Source organism: Lytechinus variegatus, chromosome 13 (genome assembly GCF_018143015.1).
Source record: "Lytechinus variegatus isolate NC3 chromosome 13, Lvar_3.0, whole genome shotgun sequence".
Classification (NCBI taxonomy): domain Eukaryota; kingdom Metazoa; phylum Echinodermata; class Echinoidea; order Temnopleuroida; family Toxopneustidae; genus Lytechinus; species Lytechinus variegatus.
In genome coordinates, this window is record NC_054752.1 from 29212337 (window position 1) to 29236227 (window position 23891).

A 23891-nucleotide genomic window follows, 5' to 3' on the forward strand; every position below is an offset into this window, starting at 1 on the left:
ATATTGATGATAATGGTGATAATGAAGATAATGGTGATGTTGATATTGTCGATTGTGATGCTAATCATGATGATGATAATAATGGGATTAGCATGTTAATAAATTTCAAATGCCACTGATATAGAATTTGGGGTGTTCATCGGAAATGTTGGCAACTGCGACCACATTACACTCAACAAACTTTTGCAATACAATCTTAGCTTGGTCATTATTCCTTATATACCCCACATATCCAGTCAATAAAGTTCATATTCACCTTCAATCTCTCATTCTCTGCTTTGACCTGGTTGATCTCCTCCTCCATGTCTTCTCTCCCAGATCCTTGCTCCCTGGAGGCAACCTCAAGCTGGAGCTGAAGCTGGGCAATTTCCTCATCCTTGTTGGTGAGGTCTTCTCTAAATTGCTCTAGTTGCTCCACTAAGTCAGCAATCTATTAACAAAATGAGATAGAAAGAAGAATATACTACATCTCGATATCATTGTTACAGATTAGAGTAGCGATCCAAGTACGCTCATGACATCTTTCAACTAGGCAGTCATGGGTACAAATCCCGGCCAAAGCAACTTTTCCTTCAGCAAGAATGTTACCTTCTTTGTGCTGCACTTGACCCAGGTTAGATGAATGGGTCCCAAGAAGGATCGATCCCTTGAAAGCACTGAGCACTGAAAACAGCAGCTTGAGCTGAAGCTGGGGTAATAGTAATTATAATGGTATGCCTTGGAATAGATCATACCTACATGAAATGCACTATACAACAGTGTGAGGAAATGGAAAGTTTTCTTACTTCTTTGTCTTTCCTGTCCAAAGCTTCCTTGTCCTGTTCCCACTGCTGAGCCAGGGACATTGGACCTTCGTTGGTATCATCCAAAGACTTTGTAGAACTAGATGAGGGTGCTACGCGACTGTCCAGGCCGTGTTTGTGGGCATCCAGTTTGGACTGGAGCGCCGAGATCTGGAGGAGTTGGTCGTAGCATTGTTTCTGGAGAGCATCTTTCTCATGTCTCATCTCTTCTTGGAGATGGAGGGCGCCCCGTAGCTCAGCCTCAAGTTCTGAGACCTTGGCCGGTAGTTTCTTCTGGTCGTCAACCTGCCGTTCTAGCTCCTTGATCTGGAAAAGGGGCAGAAAAGTGATTTGGGGTAACTGCTTATGGAATGATTGCACAAGATGTTACTTGAAGAGCAATGGGTAGGGGTAGAAAAGGTAGTGAGTGGAACCACTTTAGCCTTACAGCATCACCAAACAGACAGCTTTTACTTGTGGGGAGATTAGAACATGCATTGATGACCAAAGTCCTTGAAGGAACATTTACAATCACAAAAGGACATGTGATGAACTCATCCCCAATAGGGGCAAGGATTGGACCTAAACCAATGCAACAAGAATTTGTCAAAATCTTCAGTGGCTTGACTGGTGTTTCATAAATCTGTTTGTAGGTTACAAACAACTTTACTAATGACTGGTGACCATCTCTTTGTAGATTGAAATTCTCATCTTTACAAAGTATCTGAATGACAAATTCAATGTAAAGTATCTGAATGACAAATTCAATATCTTAGACCACTTAGACCACAAAACATAGAGTTCTGCATAACTAACAAACAGCTTTATGAAATGTTCCTCAAGATTCCTACCTGTCTAGCAAGTTCTGTCACTGTATCCTGCTTCCATGAGACCTCTTTCTCTAGCTGTTGTATACGGGAGACTGAATCGGTTGCAGCACTCTGGGATAGACTGATCTCATCCTTCAGGTCTTGGTTCTGAAAGAAAAAAAATATTAACAGGTTCAATAATAAAACCATCCCAGGTTTATGGTGCTTATTAAGTTAACTTTGCCATCCACAAAAGAAACTCACAGGTAATCTTTAATTTTGACTGGATGTTGAGCAACTTTACCGTGGTAGTTACCAAAATGTATATGGCAAAGGTGCTATTATAGTAACTTTGATGCAACAGGACATGTATAGAAAAACAACCAGTTTATTCCACAGTACAAGTGGTTGACTGATTTTCCTAACTGAAACGTGTGTTGTAGTATCCTGTCCATAACAACCTCCTTTTTATAAAGATTGTTTGTCTCCCGTGGGTGATCTTTATATTCAGGTACACTGTTGGTACTTGAACAAGGACAAGGGATTCCTCCCTACTGGTAACCATTTACACCTGGTGGGTGTTTCATAAAGCTGTTCTTGTGGTAAATGGTATATACATTGGCGATGGTTTAGCCCGTAAGAAAGGATCACCAGTCATTCTTAAAGTCCCTCTTAACTTACAAACAGCTTTATGAAACAGCCCCCTGGTTGGAGAGCAGCAAATGTGGATTAGTGTCTAATATGTACCAAAGGGGGGTAGTGGAATAGTTTTTTCAATGCCAATTGATCATGGTGGTTTGTTAGGGAGTGTAAGCAATCATGGAAAACTACTTGGTAAAGTAGGTCATCACAGAGGGACCTGATCATAAGGATTATACATACGGTACATCACTCCAGATATATTAATATTTTTAATTTCTCCTATATTTTGCACATTTACAGATACATGTACCAAATATTACAATGGCAGACTAGAGACTTACCTATATTTACAGACACAATGTACTGTATGCTACACTATCCCAGACTTTTTATATCTAATTTTAAACGGAATGTCAGAATCTGTAATCAGTCCAAGTCCTAGATTTTGCACCAGTAAACAATGTTTGAGAATCCTTCTCAAAATATGCACATACACGTTTTGAATGAGCTCAATCACAAAATGAACCACATTGCCATATTCAGGTTAATGTTTCTTAAAATGGGAATGACAGAACCAGTAATCAGTCCAAGTCCTGGATTTCACACCCATAAACAACAATGTTTTAGAATCCTGCTAATAAGATGCATGAACACGTTTTGAATGAGCTCAATCACAAAATCAACTACATGTAGAACTGTACATTACATGTATACCCTGCACATAAGTGTTTACAAATTGTGTTCAAAAGATTTAAGCATGGTTCCAAGTAAGCTAGCAAGATCATCAATCATTCCAGACACCCAGATTTCACTGATAATATTCCTTAAAACCATGGCCAATGAATACAAGGGTCAATGTTGTCAAGAATCAGTCACAGAATCAGCAATCACTGTATGTTCCAGAGTGAACAACAATCACAAACAATTTTTGAAAATCCTGTTCAAATAATGCAAATGGCAAGTTCACAGTTAGCTGAGTGGAAGAATACACAACCTTTGCATGCTTGAGTGTGCAATGTAAACATTGGGGTACAAGGTTCAAGGTACATGGATACACACACGTAAAGATAACTGTTCAAAGATAAACAATAAAGTGAACTGATGTCTTTGATCAACTTCTTGGTTTTAACTATTCAAAGATAAACAAAGGGGTGAACAGTTGTCTTTCAATCAATGTCTTGGTTTTGTTTACTCTAGACAAGGTACAGCTCCATTGATCTGATTGGAAGGTACATGTATGAAGAGAGAACTTTATGAATGGGTTGAAGATTTGACACTCTATTGTGTGACTTCAGACAGGAACTGGGAATCATTAGAAAGCACTACATGGATATGGGGGAGTGGGACTGTAGTTCTTCACATGTAAACAATGTAGTATCCTGTTATCGTTGATAAGCTCCATGTACCCAGATTTGTAATCCTTACTGAGAACAATGTACTTGTTAATTGCTTTACTCAAAGAACAGGTTATCCATGGTGGGTGGGAAGAGGGGGATTTATGAATGGGTAAGACTTGACAGTCTATTGTGTTTTGGTCTATTGAATGCTGGGGGGGGCAGTCAAATATATTGGTGTACACACGTGTGACCTAAAAAACATGTTTATAGTGGGGTTTTTTTCAGTTTTGGACGCAGTCCGCACATGGACTCGTTAAGGGTATCAAAAAAAGCAAATTTTCAAGAAAAAGGGTGGTTTTGAAATACTGGTCAATGGTCAATCATGGGGTCAAACATATTTAGGTTATGTTTTTTCCCCCAAAAGCTTTTTTTTTTAAGACTAGCCAAACGTGTTTAGGGTATGTTTTTCCCCCAAGCTTTTTCCCCTGAGGTCATATTTTGGCGACAACTTGTTTAGGGGCCAAAATGTGTAAAGCCCAAGAAACACTTGTTTAGGGGGTTATTTTGCGCACCGAGAAAAACTTGTTTAAACTCAAACCCCCCCCCCCTCCCCGGATTGAGTGACACCAGTAAGAGGGACACATGATTTCAAGATTGAATTAACTAAATATTAGTGGTGAAACCCACCAGAACATGAACATACCCCGGTATTTAAAGTGTTCAAGTGTTGCCATGCTTTAGATATTTAATTGTGAAATAAGGGGATAAAATATTACATTTCTCTGGGCTCGGCGAACATTATAGTGTTGTTGTCTACATTCAACCCTCAGCATGAAGGAGTGCATTTTGTGGTGAGACTAACTAACTTTCGAGCACAACTGTGCAAGAATTGGATGATGGACTCGATATCAAAATAAATCTATTTCATGGTTTTGCACTCAAACTTTACATTTTATCAGTTGCTTTGGGAGTGAAATGAACATATAAACTACCTGTCAAGTTAAGACTGACAATGAATGAAGGGGTTGAAACAGATGCAGATCATATACGAGCATTGAAAATGACTTTTGTTAATATTTTTACATGAAATAGCATTGGAAACCAAGGAAGAACAAATACATTAGAACACAATTTTTTTATGCAAGATCCATACAAATGGGTTCATCATGTACATGTATGTTAAACATCCCCTTAAAGAAAAAAAACATGTTCACATGCATGCAACAAATGAAAAAAAAACTTCCATTCATTTGAGTGTCCACAGGTCATTTTTCTAGTCTTTTGTTTATGACATAAATTTAAATTTTGTAGTATAAGAAAGCTTTAACAAGTATGTGCACGATGGTAGCCAGGGACCCTGTGATGACCTTTCATGATAATATACACAAAAAAAATGAGCAGCTCCACAAATTGTTTTGTCACGAGAGTTTACATCATGAAGCAAAGATGTGCATACAAGCATTCCTTTAGGTAGCTCTAATGCTAGTATGTAATGTAGTATAGAGCTAATATGAATGAAGAAAGAATTGATGAAAAACGACCTACTTCTTTCTTTAGCTGCTCCAAATCCTGCCCAGGTTTCTCTTTCTGTTTCAACTCTTCCTCCAGCCGTGCAATCTCCCTCTGGAACTCTTCCCTCTCCTGTTCCCTGTCTGCAGATTGTTGCTGTTCATGTGAGGGAGGGAATATTCTAAATTAGACAGCTCCATTTAAAATTGAACTAAATCCCTGTGTCATAAAATCTTGCTATCAATAACAAATGATAAATGTCCATGGCAAATGTGCTATCAATCGATAACATGCCACAATTTAAAAAGTACATAACAGTATTAAACAGCAACTTTTTTGGTGAAACAGGTTTTTCATTTATATGGTGCTCTACATTTACTTGTAGCCTTTATATGATAAAAGTGTTCCATTTTTTTTCAATCTCATCTTCATTATTAAACATGATCACTCAAGCAATTATTAAATTGAAAAGCAGAATAATATCAAGTTCCTACATGTACATGTAAATCATAAAGGATTAATTGTATATATTGAATTGAATCACTTGTATCTGGACAAATTATTAATTTGTTAGTCTATGAATCTGTAATTGATGTATTTCAAGTAATATTAATAAAATCTACAGATCATTACCACTCTGGACAGTGGCATAATCTGAGTTAAGGGGAAAAATGCAGATTTATTTTACTATATTTGAAAGCAAGGCAAAAGCAAGGCAAAAAAAAAAGAAAAAAAAATCTCAGGACATGCTTTGTTAGAAAATCTTCTTAAATCAGAATATTTCTTCAAATTCCTCCCAGTGAATTCTTGTAAAATTATTACCTACTATGCATTACAAGATGATCTAAATTATATAAATGAAATTTGAAAAAAAAAACTGCACTAAAATTCTAACATGCACCAAAAACATTGTGACATTAAATGGTTAAAACATTTGAGGACATTAAATGAGTAGCTTGCAAGGTTATAAACAATATTGAGGACAACATTTGGCAAAGCATCAAATCTACCCTCATGACTCACAAGTCATGTTTGGCAAGTTTAAGAGAGCCGAGACCGGGGAAGCATTTCAAGAAACAAGCAGTCAGTCAGTGATTTTCACTCAAGTTGTTATAAGCTACGGAAATGTTTGCATCTGATTGGATGAGAGTAAATTTTTCAGAGAGAGCCACTGACGAGATGGTTTAGGAAACACTCCCCAGAAGTAAGGCAGTTTCAATAAAATTTATTTTTTAAATGCATGAAGTTGTAAACAAGCTTTTCATGAAATGGCTGACTTGGGTCCGGGGGCCGTTTCATGAAGCTGTTCGTAAGTTAAGAGCGACTTTAAGAACGACTGGTGATTCTTTCTTAAGCGCTAAAAAATGGTGTATACCATTTACCAAAAGAAAGGACCACCAGTCGTTCTTATCTAACGAACAGCTTTATGAAACACCCACCCGGTAACACAAAGGACAGCAATTGATCATACGCATGATTTTCAAGATTGATTGTACATTGTTGGCAACGGAATCAATCATAGAAATATAATTATTCTACGATGATTGTTACGCTTGGTGTTACCTTACAGGAAAATTCTAATCCGTTGATAGTATCGCCAGAAATTTGCAGATTGAATGGAGCTACAGAATGCATGCATGAATCATGACTTGTTTACCATTATGGACACAAGATTTTGAATGAATGTAGCCTTAGCATTAAAGGTACATGATGCATATTGAAGTGATTTATTTTTCCATATGAAATTTCCCATAAGCATATTAGTTTACTTTCATGGACAATGCAGCTAAAAAAATATGTGATACAAGTATATTATGAAAACTATTTCATCATTTTTTCACATTGAATTGCCCATGAACATATTTGTTTACTTTTATGGGCACAAGACTTGAAACAAATGCAGCCTATGCCTATTCAAGTGATTTTTTTTTTTCAAGTTAACTGCCCATGAGCATTTGATTTTTCACCCAAAGCATGCATTTTGACAGACAGCCAGACACCGACTAACACACCTCTAGGAACTGCTTGTGGGAGCTTTGAAGCTTCTTGGCAGCATCCACCTGTCTCTGAAGATCCTCCGCCCGAAGGCGAGCCGCCTCCTCCTGCTTCTTGGCTCCAGCGATCTGTTCCTCGGTGGTGGTCTCCAGCGCCTGGATCTGCTGCTCCAGGTAGGTCTTGGTCTTGGCTGCCTGTCGTTCCATGTCCTGGTGCTCGAGGGTGAGGGCCTGGACCTGGTGGCGCAACTGGGTGTTCTCCTCTATCAAGCCTATGAGGATCAGAGAATAGCATTGAAAAAAGCATTAGGTCTGTAAGTTATACAGCAAATATCTTAGCAAATATTTCATGGTTTGAAGAGGTAGCACCTGGATATGGTGGGGGGAACTGAGCATTCTCCTCCAAACCTATGATAAGAGAACAACATTGATACATTTGGGGTCAAGAACTTAAGTAGGCAAAATTTGGACAGAGATTTGACTTGAAGCATGGTTAAAATAGGCCCTATAATATGAAAGAATACTGTCAATTGTAATAGTTAATCACAGATCGAAGTCTATGGCAAAACATGTAGAAAAAGTTATTGTAAGCAACAATCGCACATCTATTTGTTATAAAACCTTTAGGTCACAACTGGTTGTTTACCTCTATCAAAAACTAGAAGGATTGAAGAAAAGTATCGATGAACAATTTAGTTTTCAATGATTTGGCCTCAAAGTCCCTATCATTTAACCAACCCGATTTGGCCTTTCGATGCTGTAATATTGGAATAAAGGAATTGCCTTTCCCATAAAATTCATTTCAATATCTGTGCCCATCACATTTAAGCTACTTTATGATAACTCTTCCATCCAATGATAACTTCCAATGGAATGCTTGATAATGATTGTGTGTTGAGCATTGTTACAACATTATAGTATCCATTGGATGGCAAAATTAGCATAATAGCAACATCGCAGATCTGGTCTTACCAAGATCCTCTAGACCAAGACGTTCTGCGAGCACCGCCCTCTGTTGTTCAAACTGATCCTGCGCATCCTGTAGAGCTTGGTTAGCATTGGTCATCTCTGTAAGACGCTCTGATAGAGCCTCCATCTGGACGACCATGTCGTGGTGGCGCTGCTGGGCTCGCTGCAAGGCTTCTTCAACTTCTGACTTCTCAGCGGTGATGCCGTCAAGGAGACCTAGAAGATGAATACCCGAGTAAAAGTAGAAGATTGACATTTTTTAATCTGGTTTTGTCCCCAAGAAAAGAGATGGCTGAATACCCCCCTTTTCCACTTTGACATATTCAACTTCCATCAAACCCTCCTACTCTAATCCTCCACCTAAGTCTTCAAACATCAATAACAGAGTCCTTAATATGATGTCACAAAAGGTTTTATATCTGCTTGATAGTTAGCCTGCAATTTTACTCAAAAGATTGGTCATACAATTGATTCTTAATACGATTGTGTGAATACATTTTTAATTTCAAGGAATTCTGAAAATCAGGTTTATTTATTAATTGCTAAACTTTGCTGTTACAGGGACCTAAGCCCTGTCTTTAAAGAATATTAAACTCAAATTGTGATTGATCTCAAACCTTAGATCAATCACAATTTCAGTTTGATTTGAATTGTCAATTACTGCTCAATGTCTTTAATTCATCATTGCATATGTATACTTCCTTTTCTTTCTCTTCATTCTGCAGAGTGGATTTGGCACATTATAAATGCCATCTACTATTATTATTTTGTAAGAAGAGGCCCAAGTGTATCTGGGAGGTGGGAGTTGCTTGGCATCACAACTGTAAAACCATGTGCTACCTAATTTCTAACCTACTTTGGTACCCTATTTTTTAAACCCAAGTAAGAGAAACCATCTTCATACCATCTGATTTATGGAGCTCCACCGCGAGCCTCTCTTTCTCCCTGATCTCCGCCTGGAGCCTCCTCAGTAGATCATCCCTGTCTCCACCTCCTAGTCCAGTGCTCCTGGACAGGGAGTCCTCCTCCCTGCTGGAGGCAGAGCTGGCATAGCCCTCGGCCTGGACAGGACGCCGTTGGTCTGACTGGGTGCTGGAGTCAGAGAACTGGTCCAGGAGCCGTTCCACTGCTGAGTGGAGCCTGGTGGTGGCACCTGCAGAAAATCAACAGTAGGATATTGATTGAATATATTGTAAGACTTTCTATTTTCATCTTCACTGTAAAAATCGATGTTGTGTGTTGTTTTTAATTCTTGATTGAATTACATGACTCCTACACGTATATATGAAATATGCTGTGCTCAATCCAGTTGTATTTGACACTCATATGTTACTGTTGGAATCAGTAATGATTGTTTTAAGCATTCTTGATTAGGGCCAAGTCAAAATGATTAGCCACCGTTTGAGCAATAGCTTTAATAAAGCATTTAACTATTTTGTCGTTTTGCAAACGTTTGACAGTACTGAAAAAAAATGAATAATTGTTTGAAGCATTCTTGATTAGGGCCGAGTTAAAATGATTAGCCACCGTTTGAACAATACATATAGCTTAATGCATTTAACCATTTTCTCATTTCAAACGTTTGACAGTATTGAAAAAAAAAAATGCCTGAAGTTGCTGCTCATTCAAATTTCACATATTTACATCTATATTTCAATTATCAAGAAAATGAAAAAATTCTTCTTTAAGACAATTTTTTTTTTTGGGGGGGGGATTTCAGTTGATTATAGACTAATTCTGTACAAGGTCAAAATCACAAACTATTTTTAGTATGTGGGTAATATACTATTCATACATTATGTCATAATATGATAACATTATCTGCTTCAAAGATCACTCTACAGGTTAAGATCAAGCTAAAGATTCTTTACATAATTCCTTCCCTTATATGCCTAACCTAAAATTAAAATCACATGTATAAAATGATTTTTTAGAATTACCTGTATTTCTCTGTTTTTTATTTATATTCACTCATGCCTCAAGCTTAGTTATTACTTTTGCTCTCGATTGACCAGAAACTAAGAATAGGTGATTTCAAACCACCTCAATCACAAGAATCCCCGTTAAATTACGAGAACTTTTTTAGACTAAAAAATACCCATTAATTGTTCCTGCATTCACACCGCCCCAAAACATACCCTTCGGGATAAGTTCCTGAAGTTACGAGCATGCGCTGTATGGTCTGATAAGCAGGCAAAGATTCAAAATCATTAGCTCAGCAGCCACCCACAGCGCCGCGCCCAACTACAAATGCTTTCATATTGCCAAAATACCTGCAACCTTGGAAAAATTCCCGCGAAAGTTCTCGTAATTTTGACAAGTACCTACTATTTAGTGGGTATTTTCTTTCGGGGAGAATACACATAATTTGCTTTCACATTGCTAGTATTACCTGGTATTTTCTGATCGGGGTAAATTTCCCAATAAGAAAATACCTGGAACTGACAAACTTTGAGGCGGTCTGAAACCACCTAATAGGCCTGTATTCTTCTTGAGATTGTTGTGCAAAATCCCCATGGGTTGTTTGATAGTTTGTACAAATTTCAGAGGAAGAGATAAATAAGAGCGATTTTTAATCCAATGTGGGTCATAAACTGTACACATGTGTAAGAAAATGAATTTCTGATGACTCATTGCATTAATGTACATCAAGCTGATGTTATTGCTTTTTCTTTTAATGAATACAGATTCTAAATTAACACGTTTACAAGCCTCTACAAAAGATGGACATGTTATTTCAAACTCTGTCAGTGACAAACTAATAAACCTCGAAGACACAAAGAGAGACTCTAATAATGAGTGTGAGCAGAAGAATGAGAAGGTGAGAGAAAGAACAAGAAATGAAGAGACACGGAGAAATAAATCAAATGAGAAGCAGAGAATGTATACATTACATGTATAAACAAAAACAGCATAAAAAGGAATATGAAAGAATATTTCAGGAGTATGTACACGTAGTGCAACACCCTTTTCAAGGACCCGCACACATGATTATCCCCAGGCTGGCTAGTCCCTCTCCAGGAAGCCTACGTTCTCCAGGACCTCAACAGGAAGCTACGCTACCCTAGATCGCCCCCTTAGGTCGCCCCCTCACCGATCACATGACTCATCGCTTGCGCTCTCCATGGACCCCTCTCAGTAATGGCGAGTAATACTATGGATATTTTTCATAAGTTTGGAGACCCGAGTGCAAGGATGGATGGACAGTTCACCTAGAAGACAGGTCAGGTCAAAACAGGAGACAAGCAAACTTCCGGTTTCTGGTTTGACTGGAGAGTGCTTCTCAAAGGCATCAATGAAACTGAAAGTCACATTTCAATTACCTGTTGCCTATGGGACACAACACATCACCATGTACTCAAGGGGACAAACACTAATGGGTAGTCAATCCCATTGGCACCTTAACCAATATCAAATAATGAGCATTTGTCCAAATAAAATTCCAAGCTTCTTGATCAAGATCAATGAAGTATTTTTCAATATTTTTTCCATGAAAAATATTGGCCACAGACGCATTGCTGAGAAATGATATGAAAGTTCTAGGTTTCTGAGCCTAAAAAAATATTGATCTGTCAAAAATGTCATTGATCTGTCTGTATTATATTGAACATGTATTGTTACTTTGATTATATTTTGGAAATTTTAGTGAACGGAAATAAATAAATCAAAATCTAAATATTTATTCCCTTAAACACGTATTTCCGCAGTATGGATTACAATACATGTACGTCCATGATTCTATGTGTGCCTGATCTCTTCATTACATCAACACAAGTTTCAAGGTCAGAAGCACTTGATGTCAATTGCATTCATATTCACACTCACCTGCTTCAAAAATAATTCAAGAAGTTCATTTGCATTGATATAGTATTATGATTCACGCAAGAGAGATTACAAATGGGCACTGATGAACATGCTAGCTAAACAAGTGTCTAGACGTGTAATTGACTGGATTTCTAAAGAAAAATTTTTTCTAAATCCCATATCCAAAAGTTCAAATCCAACCCGATGATTTCCTGACATCATTATGACTGCTGATTGATCGGGGACGAGAAATCTCACGCTCGTTATCGTGCCCTGACAGTCGGGCTTGACGGGGCTTAGGAAATCACAAATCCCAACTTTGACACAATCCATTAACGATCGATCTGCCCAAGCTCTAAAGATCTATTTAATAGCTGTTGATGGCTACGTGGGTGAGAGCAGAATGGATATTTCATCTGTTTTGTTAAGTTAACGTCGTACGTGCCATAACTGAATTTAATTTCTTCTTTTCATAATACATCCGGTCATCCCTCATCTCATGCATATTAAAAGGATGGAGTATTTTCCAGGTGTTTAATCATTGAAACTTCATAAAACCATGAATGAATCCTTAATAATACCACTACGCCTATATTGCATTCAAAGTGTGGGACTGATTCAAAACACTAAACCTCAGATTGAACACAAATCTAAACAAACAACTTGTCCCAGATGCAAGGTGTGTATAAATGAGTAAGCTATGATCAACTTGGAAACATGAAACACACTGATCTTAAAAATACATGCAGATGACATGAATAATTATCCGCTATTTATCATTCATTAAAATTGCACACTTACACTGTATTTCATGGTAAATTAACATTTTGATCTGTTAACGCTGTCTACACAGCCTCAGTAAAGCAACCGAATCTGGAATCTAACACTTTGGGGAAATCATTCACAGAAATCAACTAGATAATCTAACAAGAAATGTCCTGTTCAAACTTCAGCTCTCGGACTATATCTGACGATTAAAAAGTTCCAATTGTGGTAACATTCGTTGAATGCTTTCAAACAAAATTTGACAAAAGGACCATTCATGTGTTATCAAAAATTGATGTGCGAATTTACTGTAGTATGATATGAGCAATTGCTGAGTAATTAGCGATACAGGCTTGGCATTCTGTTTAGTGGGTTGTCCAAGCAAGAATACACGTGCCTACAAGCGCTCTTCTGTGTCGGCCCTTTTCAGCAAACTTGGTTTAAATCTATACTCAATCATTTTACAGCAATCAGTTAAAGTAACCTATTTCATAAGTTTATCTATACTTTATGTATATCCTAACAATAAACCATATGATTTAAAACCTAATCTAAATTATTGCTTATTAAATGCCAAATAATTGAAGTTCACCTAAGTTAGAATCACTACATAATTTCAAAGGGAATGCCAATATCATACCACACAATTATACTTCCCTGAACATTCACTTATTATTTTAGACACAAGATTTATATCTCGCTCACATTTGTGACAAAACAAATGTAGGACAAAGTTGAAAGAAACTTGAGAGCATTTATTCAAACAGGCTCTGTTTGAATAAATGCTCAAGCATTCTACTCCTCAGACTTGAGTGCTTAAATTAGGATCGTCTTACATGACACCCCTGGATGTGTAACTTCACTTGAAACAAGTGTTTTTCAATGAACAACCTCACGACCTGCTTTATCAGGTCTAATGCAATATGGCTCCCTCGTGAGGCCAACAAGCTTAAGGTTTCACAAGCAATAATACTGACGTTTCAAGCAAATTACTGCTCATGGATTAAACAAGACACTAATGACAGCCTTTATACTTGTAATAGGAGAAGACATTATATCAAAATAGGATACTTGCAGATGTTTAGGAGTGTTTAAGGCTTGTCAAAAATATATACAGTACATAAACACATGTAAATAATTTCATATCTTTAATACTTTGTTTTTGTATTTGTTTATAAGAGAATGAATTAAATATGTAAAAATTAATTAATTTGACCTGTCCTCTTTTTGTTGTTTGGAAAATTTCATGTACTTAAATGTTTTTTTTTGTGTGTTGATAATAAATTTAGGCAGTCCACCCCATCCTTCCTGTGTTTAACTATTACTCATCTTATTTTCTACTTTGCCTTCTTATTGTTTGTACTTTTTCAACAGAAAAGATAGTTCATAAATGTTTTGTCTTAATATATAGACTGAGTGGGTTTAGACCAAGTGGATATTACGACGTGCGGTCGCGTTGTGGTCTAGTGGTTCTGACTCTTGCCTCTCAAACAGAGGGTCGTGGGTTCGATCCTAGCCACGGCATGTTTTCCTTCAGCAAGAAATTTATCCACAATGTGCTGCCTCGACCCAGGTGAGGTGAATGGGTACCTGGCAGGATTAATTCCTTGAATGCTTGAGCGGCTATAGGCAGCCCGGCTAAAGCCAGGGTAATAATAGCAGGGACACTGGGAGAACAGTTTTCGGAACTGAAGTGGCTACCCTGGGTAAATATACCATTATTATTATCATTATTATTAGACAATCTAGTTCTAACCTAACAAGAGAGGGCTCAATAGGCTTAATAACACTTAAACCTAAATCAGAAGACATATAGATTTCCACCAATTAGGCTATATGAGATGAGATCAAACAGACATTACAAAAAGTGTTCGTTCTTTTGAGCATTTAAAAGACGAAGTCACCCAGAGCCCCTGTGTAAGTTTTGTTGTCCCTGCAGAAGAAGTGACATACCTGTGACCATTTCCTCGCCTTCTGAATCAAGGTCCGGTCCCACAAATATACTCTCATTGATGTGCTGTGAGAGTTCCAAACCTTCGTCACTGAACAGAGAAGCGACACTGGTATCATGAAGGATGTCACCATCGGAGCTTGAGTCGCCTACAGGAAGGAAAAATGCAGCATAGAATTAAGGATTACAGTTGACCGTTTTATGAAAGGACTTGTCAGACATTTTATCTGATAAGTCCCAATTTATCTGACAGTTACCATAGTCATAGTTCTTCTTATCCAATCCAAGTAAAGCTGCCGGGTCCCATTGCCAAAAAGTAACCATTATGGTAACTTTGCCATGTAATGGTATCTTGCACGTAATCCTTGATTTTGATTGGCTGTTAATCAGTGTTACTATGGTAGTTACCATTGGATGGCAAAGTTACCATAATAGTAACTTTTATGCAACAGGGCCCAGATCTGACAACTTATTTGGAAAAAAATGTTGATGAAATGCTCCCCTGCGAGTTCAAAAATACCTAGAGCAATTTATACCAATCCTCGCCTGTGTCTGTTATGATCAGCTTTCCGACCCCATACCCTCTCCAATAAAGTAACACCTAGATCATCTCAACAAGATCAAACATTAAAAGTTTGAAAACAATATAGACCTGGCCTATCATGGTGTCCTCCAACGGCACCCCTAAGAAGATCGATCCTTGGGGAGGAGGGTCGCCCATCGCCCCTCCTGTCCATCTCCTGCTGGCGGGAGGGGGTCGGTCTCGACCCCCCTCCTAAGCGACGGTTGATGGCATTCTCCGTTGCCATGGTAGTGTGAACAACCTGGGTCAGAACGCGGAGCAGGTGGTTGTTGGTCTGATGTAAGCCGTCCCTATTCCAAAAGAAAAAAAAAATCATTTTGCAATTTCAACATATGTTAATAATGCCAAATAAAAATTAAATTCAATTGTTCCATTTTTTTTAATTTTCATTTTCTTTTTTTGGGGATTTCTTTAATTCAAAGTTTACTTATCTAGTCATTTATTACTCATCTATTTCATTATCTCAAATTTCTATTTCTATCAAGCTATGTTTTCATCGACGTATGTACTCTTTAATTCAATTGTTCATTTATTTGTGTGAGTCATTGTCCCTTTTTTTATTCACAACTTTTTCTTTCTTTATTTAATCAGTGAAGTCTATTTAATATTCATCCATTTGTTCATTTTTTTATTTATTGATTTATTCATTGAAATCAATCTAGCATTTCATTCATCAATATAACTTGATTTTGGAGGTTTCTTTATTTTCACTAAATTATGAAAACATAGATTCCCTTATTCATGTTTATTGGAGGGAGAGTTAATCATATTTATAGTATAGGCTATTATAAACAGGTTGATAGAAAAGGCTGCAATGTCAGGCTTACCTCTCAGTTCCCAGGCGATCTAAGTCTGATCGGAGCATGGCCAATAGAGTGCTTCCTTCTTCATTCTCACGTTCTGATTGACCAATCACAGACTCTCGTTTAGCTATCGTCTCAAGTAGCTCTGAATTCTTCTCCTTCAGCTGATTGTAAATGCAGAAATAAAATCATCATTCACTTCAAATCATCTTTTGTAAGATTCTTTCATTATAATAGTTGTCTAAATACCAAAACATCTGTTTTACTTTGCATACACAATGTGGTTATGAACCTTAAAAAAAATTACGGGAATATTGAAGAACTTCTATGATGGAAACCAAAATGCAAAACATTTTTAATGGAAAAAAGTTCAATATAAGCTTCAAATTTTCAACGTACAATGAAAACTATATGTATCAGTTAACTACTTTAATGTGATTTGCTTATCTTTACAAACAAACAAAAATTTCAAGTATTGAAAGAAAAGACAACTGAATAAATGGGCAGGGGAACTGAAAATCATACTTGTGAGGGGAAATTGGCCCAATTTACTATTTATCTAGGTAAAGGAACTCATTGAGTAACAGCTAGGATGATTCAGACTGCCCCAAAAACAACTGGAAGGACATTCATACTTGATGAAATCTTTAAGCAAGAATACATCACACATCATTTCAAATATTACGCGCTGGCTACACAAACCAACTGCTCACAGGGTTGTATTAATGGAATAAAAGAAAACTGGGACTTCAGGCATCATCGGGTTGTAGTATTTATGGGGTTTATTTCCACGCTCATTCAAATTGCACAACTTTATATTCCACAAACTATTTGCAATCTATCAGATATATCAACTGAAAATTTACAAGTTTGATTAATCACGTGATTGGTGAATACCTGATTGCTAAGAAAGCATGAATGCTTGTAAGCAAACAACCAGAGCACCGACGGCTTAAGGTCCTCTCCAAGCGACCTGGTAATGAGGATTAATGCCTATACCAAAGGGCACTAGCGCACCAAGAGGGAACTGAACCCGGGTCACCGAAATCCGAACCCCCCACTCTATCGACTGAGCTATCGCACCTCTCCAACAATTACAATAATGTTACATGCAATAATCAATTGATCTCTTGCAAATTTGTAGTTACAGTAAAATTGCTTTTAGAACGTCAAATAGACAATCGATTGTGATTTTTCTTTCAATGCTCTGTAAGATTCTGAATGATATCCTTTATTCCAAACTACTCATAAATCTTTCTTTCAAAATTCAGTACATCATCAACCTTACTCACCGGAAAACTATTATCTCATTGATTGAAGTAAACAATAACAATTTAGCTACATGTACATGTATACGCCTTCTTAATAATGGATGTGTCATGTTTAATAGTAATATTTGGGAATAGCATTAATTGCAAATTACGGATAATGTATCATGCCTTGAGCTGACCTCTGGGGGATGTCTCATCGCTGACACCCGAATTTTATTGTCAAGCTATAAAGAGATGATTAATTTTATAATGCTTTTATGTGTTCATAAACAGTGAGTCACAAGTACCACAATTTGTAAAACAATAATTCTGTAAAATGAAGGTGTAATGGTGAGAAGGAAACTTGCAAATGAACTTTGAGTTCAATCATTTCAAAATATATCTTTTAATCATTTAAAATATCAAGGCATTCTTCTCGCACTTTTGCATCTTGTACCCCTTCTACTTTCTCATTCTCTCACTGTCTCTCCCTCTCCTTCCTAACCCTTCTTTTTCATTCTCAAATATTAATTTGATATGGCTGGAGGTTATTATTAAAATGGAATGAATGAAGCAGCTGGTCTCTTTAATTCCATCCAATCAATTTGTCCGTTTGTCGAAATCTGGGTACACAAGAAGAGTCAATAAGAAGAGTTTCTGTACCCAAAAGGGCAATTACAGCTGTACTCTGTCAAACAAAGAAATGGTAACTTGTAGTTCTATGTAGATGTATTTGAAAATGTTAATCAGTATATATGCATTTAAGCATACAATTGTTTAAAGATCTGATGCACTCATTTTTCAGCCTGTACATGTGAACAGAGCTAAATATATTGTAGGTATTTATTAATACATGTACGATAATAGACATGTTGGATCTTCATAACAAATATTAATAAATCTATAAGCGCTTTATATGCAGATCTACAATTTACTGCACATCTTGAATGCATCATAATATAATAACCAGATTACGGTATTATCACTATCATTAAACTATTCAAAATAATGTGAATACATGTAGTTGAATACTCATACTAGCATGTACTGTAGTAAACTTTGGAGGGACATTAACTTTTATTTATACATGTACATGCCTTTCCTTCCTCAAAATACATTAATAACAAAGACACAACAATCTGCTTTGCACCCTTCATGTAAATGCTTTATGGATTATGGTAGCTTCAAAAATTCCTAACAGATACTGACATAGCAATGTAATTAACTCATGGCACATTTTTTTTTATCTAATTCATTCCAGTCTGGGATAGTGGTTTTAGTGGCTTGTTTAGAAGCAACTGTAATAGCATGCATGAAATGGGTTGTTTTGAAACTGAAAAAAGTGTACTGCAATTATGGTTTACCATATATGGAGGAAAGAATTCCTCCATGGTTATCATGAATATCATCTATCCTGTATGAACGTAATTTTGTTTATCCTTTTTTAATCATTATGTTTACTACTTCTCTCATTTTTTTCCTCTTGTACATGTATGTGCAAATTATACAACCGTCATTGTGGTTGGTTTAGCAAGTTTGCGCCTAACAGGCTGCTTGAAATGCTATGAATCCAGTGACTGGGTAATATTGTTTATCCTTTTTTAATCATTATGTTTACTACTTCTCTCATTTTTTTCCTCTTGTACATGTATGTGCAAATTATACAACCGTCATTGTGGTTGGTTTAGCAAGTTTGCGCCTAACAGGCTGCTTGAAATGCTATGAATCCAGTGACCGGGTAATAATAATGTTGAAGCGCTTTGAACAGTCGTAGATTGATAAAGTGCTATATAAATGCCAATTATTATTATTATACTATCATGATGCCCCCCCCAAAAAAAAAAAAATCATATAAGGCATGATGTATATAATCTTACCAAAGATATTGAAAACAGAATCCCTAATATAATCCAATTAATCCTTTATGAACAGGGTTCTGAAGCTGCAGCATACACAAGAAAAAATAAAAGTGTAAAGATCTTCAAATGGATGCAGTAAGTATGTTCATTTCAAAACATGGATGCCTCCTAAGTCATCCAAGAGTTACTGTCTCACGGGCCATGGCAAGCTTCCAAGCATTTTTAAATTCCAAGTAAATAATCCGTTTTGGCTATGTGACCATACAGTGTTTTGATGTTATCCAAAATCCAAGTGCCGTAGAGGAGTGAGCAGTACGTGGCTTCTTAATTTGCAATCAAGCACATGCAGACAATGTTTATCAATCAAATAAGAGCCTTCCGTTGCACAGATGACTTCAAGATGGCCAGCATCAAATGAAAGTTGTGAGGCCACTCACTGATAGTCATGATTAATTCAAATCATCCACACTCCGCTGAAGAAGTCGGTTAACGCATCAGAAAGAGAAGCAATAGCCCGATGTCTCCCCCTTTCGGCAAATAGAGAATTACTTTCACACACGTGCCATGATTACAATAACACACGCACATGAACTTGGGGTGTGCAACCTATCCTTCCACACTGCAGCACACATTAGTGGTGTGTGGGGGGTGAATGAAGGGATGGAGTGAGTATTCTACACGCTGTAGATCCTTGACAGCCAAATTCCCCATTTCCTGCCGCACACACTGGGTGCACTATGTATCCCTTGGCCTCCGTCGGAGGCACGCTTAATAACAGGAAACGAGACACACTAGGACACTAGTTAGATGGACGATGCATCGCCACGCTATCGTGAGTGGCGTTACACAGTCAACGAGCTGACGGTAAACTGTTTATGGCAGGATAAGGAGTAAGCCTGAATTACAGTGTTTTGACTTCACCTGACGGTGTGCAACTCGTTCCCGTAGAGATGCTTGCTTGCTTCACTGTGCATAAAGTACTAAAACTGACCACTATACAGAAATACAAGGCATAGTGCCTTGATGTGCAAGCACAGCACAGAGCAATTTCTGGTGCAGCAAACCGATTTGGAGAATGATTTAATCTTTTGACCTTCAAATACACTATGCAAAAGCACTCAATGTCAGAATTAAATGACCCAAAAGATCACAAAGAGTTCAATTTCAAGAAATGCTGCAATTTGAGATCCAAGCCAACCATCTTGTTTCTAGGCCTACAAGATATTTGCAGCTGCACAGTTTGTTTATAAACTCATTTCATATCCTCTTTAATCTCCTATTATCTTCCTCTTTTGAATTCCATTGAAAAACATCCCTATTACAGTTCCTCCCTTGAGCACAGAATCTGTTGATTAGACACTTTTTTTCATCCTAGAAACATGGAATTGTGATTTAGCCTAAGAAATTTAACTTAACACACCTCATATTATCTTCTCCCTCACTCTACACGTATCTCCCTCTCTCTCATCTCCTTCTCTCTTCCTCCTTCTCTCTTCCTTTCTCTTCCTTTCTTCATACCTCTCTTCCTTTCTTCATACCTCTCTTCCTTTCTCCATACCTCTATTCCTTTCTCTCCCCCCCCCCCCCCCCTCTCTCACTTTGTTTTACACTCTCCAATTCTCTTTCTTTATCTCACTCTGAGAATCTTTACATTTCTTAGCTTTAAAATGCACAGCAAAAAAAATATATTATGTGATCCTCACCCTGTAAAATGTTCAAGTGCTGAACAGAAAAATACACGTAGATGATAGACAATATATTCAAATACGATCAAAATGAAAAACGAACAAAGCATATGATTGATACAGAAATAAAATGAAATGGAAAACTTAAGTGTTCATTTTCCTCAGAAATTTTGGAACCTACTTATGAGAATTTCATTTTCATAAAAGGCAGAACATGAAGATAGATATTAGTGCACAGTAAACCTATGTCACATTCTATCATAACAGAGACATAATGTGACACCCTTGTTTGCCTGGCATTCATGTCCAAATATTCAGAATATTTCACAATGAATGGAGAAAGCAATTCTACCATTGAATGGCCTGGCAGTGAGATATCACCAAAGCTAGCTATAGTCTGCAGGCAACATCCCACATTATTTTTGCAAGGTGCATACTGCCAAGTCTGAAGTAGTAGACTAGATACAATCATGTTGTGAAGTGCATACTGCAGAGTCTGAATTTGTAGACTAGATTCTCATAATATTAATACAATGGCTGCTTTTATTTGACACAGAGGGTTTGGTCTAGTCTCCACCATAGACATGGTATAATGAATTAAAAGGTCAAATCTGAGTCTATGCTTGTAGACTAGCTTGCTTGCTTGTTAATAAACCATTGATCACTGAAACCAGCTGGTCCATTCATTCATTCATCCTCCCTTACTCACATCACAGCCAGGAAACGGTCTCCCATAGAGACACAAGAATGACAACACAATGGATCAAATTTAGAAATGAATGGCATGCCCTAGGAATGCTTCCGACTGTGCATCCACCACTATACATCAATTCAATTTTGGTTTATGCTTTTTTTTCTGATAAATTCCAACAGGGAGACTTGCAACAATAACTTATGCACACTGACATAGCAACACACCCAACCAATTCGGTGGATTCACAATGCAGTGCGCCATCTATTGGGTGGCATAGGACAGGCCAATTTCTAACTGTTGGGTCAACAACAGGGGCAGGCTAGGCGCAGCCAGCGTATAGTGCTGGTGTAAAGATGCTTTATGAAAACCATATGAAGCGGAGGAAGAATTTACAGAAAACATTAAAATTCCCCAAAGAAATCTGCAGCAAATTTCTCTCCCACCTCCTAGACCCTGATATACCGCATAATTTCGTGCAAACTGGCTGAGCCGCGTCGGTCAGCGCATAATTGCATGCATATGCACTAGCCGCGCTCGGCAGAAAATGTCGACTTTTTCCCATGAGGCATTGCGAATGTTGGCCTGTGGCTGTCTGCTGCAACCGATAGGTGGCGCACCGTATTGTGAATTCACCGAATTGCATTATCAATTGAAAGAGTTGGTTCTTCTTTGAAACCCCAGAACCGGCCATCATAAAGACAATGCTCTGAAGTCAGATTTACATATATCTATAACGCCAAATTTGCTTCTGCAGTTTTTATACAATGCACCTTCACCCGAACCCCCCCCCCAAAAAAAAATGAAATACTCAAATGTATTCTGTCAGTCACTATTCTTTATATTAACATCCACAGTACAACTTTGAGCAAGTTTCTTGTTAATTTATACACATTTACATACAAGAGTGAAAAGGCCATTGCATCCAATTTTTATGAGTTTGTCATTATTTATGACAATTCAAAATATTTTTATCTTGCTCCAAATATTATTGTGAGAGTTTAATTGCCCCTGAAAAGGTGTACCTGTACAGTACTGACAAATTAATACTGCATAGTATACTGACAAATTAATAAAATCCATGTGGAGTGGCAAAAATAACATCCAGTTCATACAGTGTACGCACACTTTTTCTACAAAGTGCCAGGTCCCGAAAGCAATAAGTTTGAAACGGTAATCAATGCTGTAAGTACTAATGAGCACATGACTAAACAACGCTTGCCTAATTAGCATCTCCCGTCACAACAAACAACAAGCACAGAGCATAGCGTGGGGTGACGAGTAAAGCGGACACTTCCTCTGTCAGGCCGGGTTGACCCCCAGGTCACTGACAGGAAGTAATCATTCATGTAATACACCTGTGTAAGTACTATGAACTTACATCCATCCAAACATCAATCTATCCACCCATCCATCCAACCATCAATCCATCCATTCATTCATTCCATCCAAACATCAATCTATCAATCAGCCCTTGCATCCATCCAACCATTAATCAATCCATCCATCTATCTATCTATCCATCCATCCATCCATTAATCCATCCATTCACACACCCATCCATCCATCTATCCATCCATCCATCTATTCATCCATCCATCCACCCATCCATCCATCCATCCATTCATTCTCATCTATCCACCCATCCATCCATTTATCCATCCATTCATCCACCCATCCATCTATTTATCCATCCATCTATTCATCCATCCATCCACCCATCCATCCATCCATTCATCCATCCATCCACCCACCCACCCATCCATCCATCCATCTATCCATCCATTCATCCATTCATTCATTCCATCCAAACATCAATCTATCAATCAGTCCTTGCATCCATCCAACTATTAATCCATCCACCATCCATCCATCCATCCATCTATCTATCTATATATATCTATCCATCCATCCATCCATTAATCCATCCATTCATCCACCCATCCAATTATCCATCCATCCATCTATTCATCCATCCATCCACCCATCCATCCATCCATCCATTCATCCATCCACCCACCCACCCACCCATCCATCCATCAATCTATCCATCCATTCATCCATATATCCATCTATGTACATGTATCTGTCTATCTGTCTGTCTGTCTTGTCTTCCATCAATCCATCCATCCTTTCTGTATGTGTTTGTTTATGTATATGAATGCGCACGAACTTATATGTGTACATGATATATGCAGAGATGCCAACTTTTGGAAATCAGAATTAGGGAGGATTTGCAACCGCCACCAAATTATGTGCGCATAGCGCACATCTCGAGCGCGGAGTGCTCGACCCTTGCGGCCGGGGTCCAGGGCCCACCTTAGGGCCCTGGAAGCTCTGGGTTTCTAGATGCTCTCTGGTGCAATCTGACCCTTATTTTGGGGCATTTCACATGTTTTGAAATAAACATTGTTCCCACTTTTTTAACATTAAAAATATCAAATATGCATTTTCACAT

At 37.7% G+C, this 23891-nt stretch overlaps 1 protein-coding gene across 4 annotated transcripts in view; it reads right to left on the minus strand.

The window, feature by feature from the left end:
* The window catches only part of LOC121426308 (pericentrin-like), an 86866-nt gene that overhangs the window by 25086 nt on the left and 37889 nt on the right, over window positions 1–23891 (minus strand). For all 4 annotated transcript variants that reach the window (XM_041622550.1, XM_041622549.1, XM_041622552.1 and 1 more), the window contains 10 exons: window positions 15973–16112; window positions 15215–15435; window positions 14565–14711; window positions 8947–9195; window positions 8046–8258; window positions 7092–7345; window positions 5116–5235; window positions 1634–1759; window positions 786–1109; window positions 257–430 (listed from right to left, as the gene is read on the minus strand). In XM_041622550.1, the coding sequence (XP_041478484.1) occupies window positions 257–430; window positions 786–1109; window positions 1634–1759; window positions 5116–5235; window positions 7092–7345; window positions 8046–8258; window positions 8947–9195; window positions 14565–14711; window positions 15215–15435; window positions 15973–16112 (1968 nt within the window). The remainder of the gene's footprint in view (window positions 1–256; window positions 431–785; window positions 1110–1633; window positions 1760–5115; window positions 5236–7091; window positions 7346–8045; window positions 8259–8946; window positions 9196–14564; window positions 14712–15214; window positions 15436–15972; window positions 16113–23891) is intronic.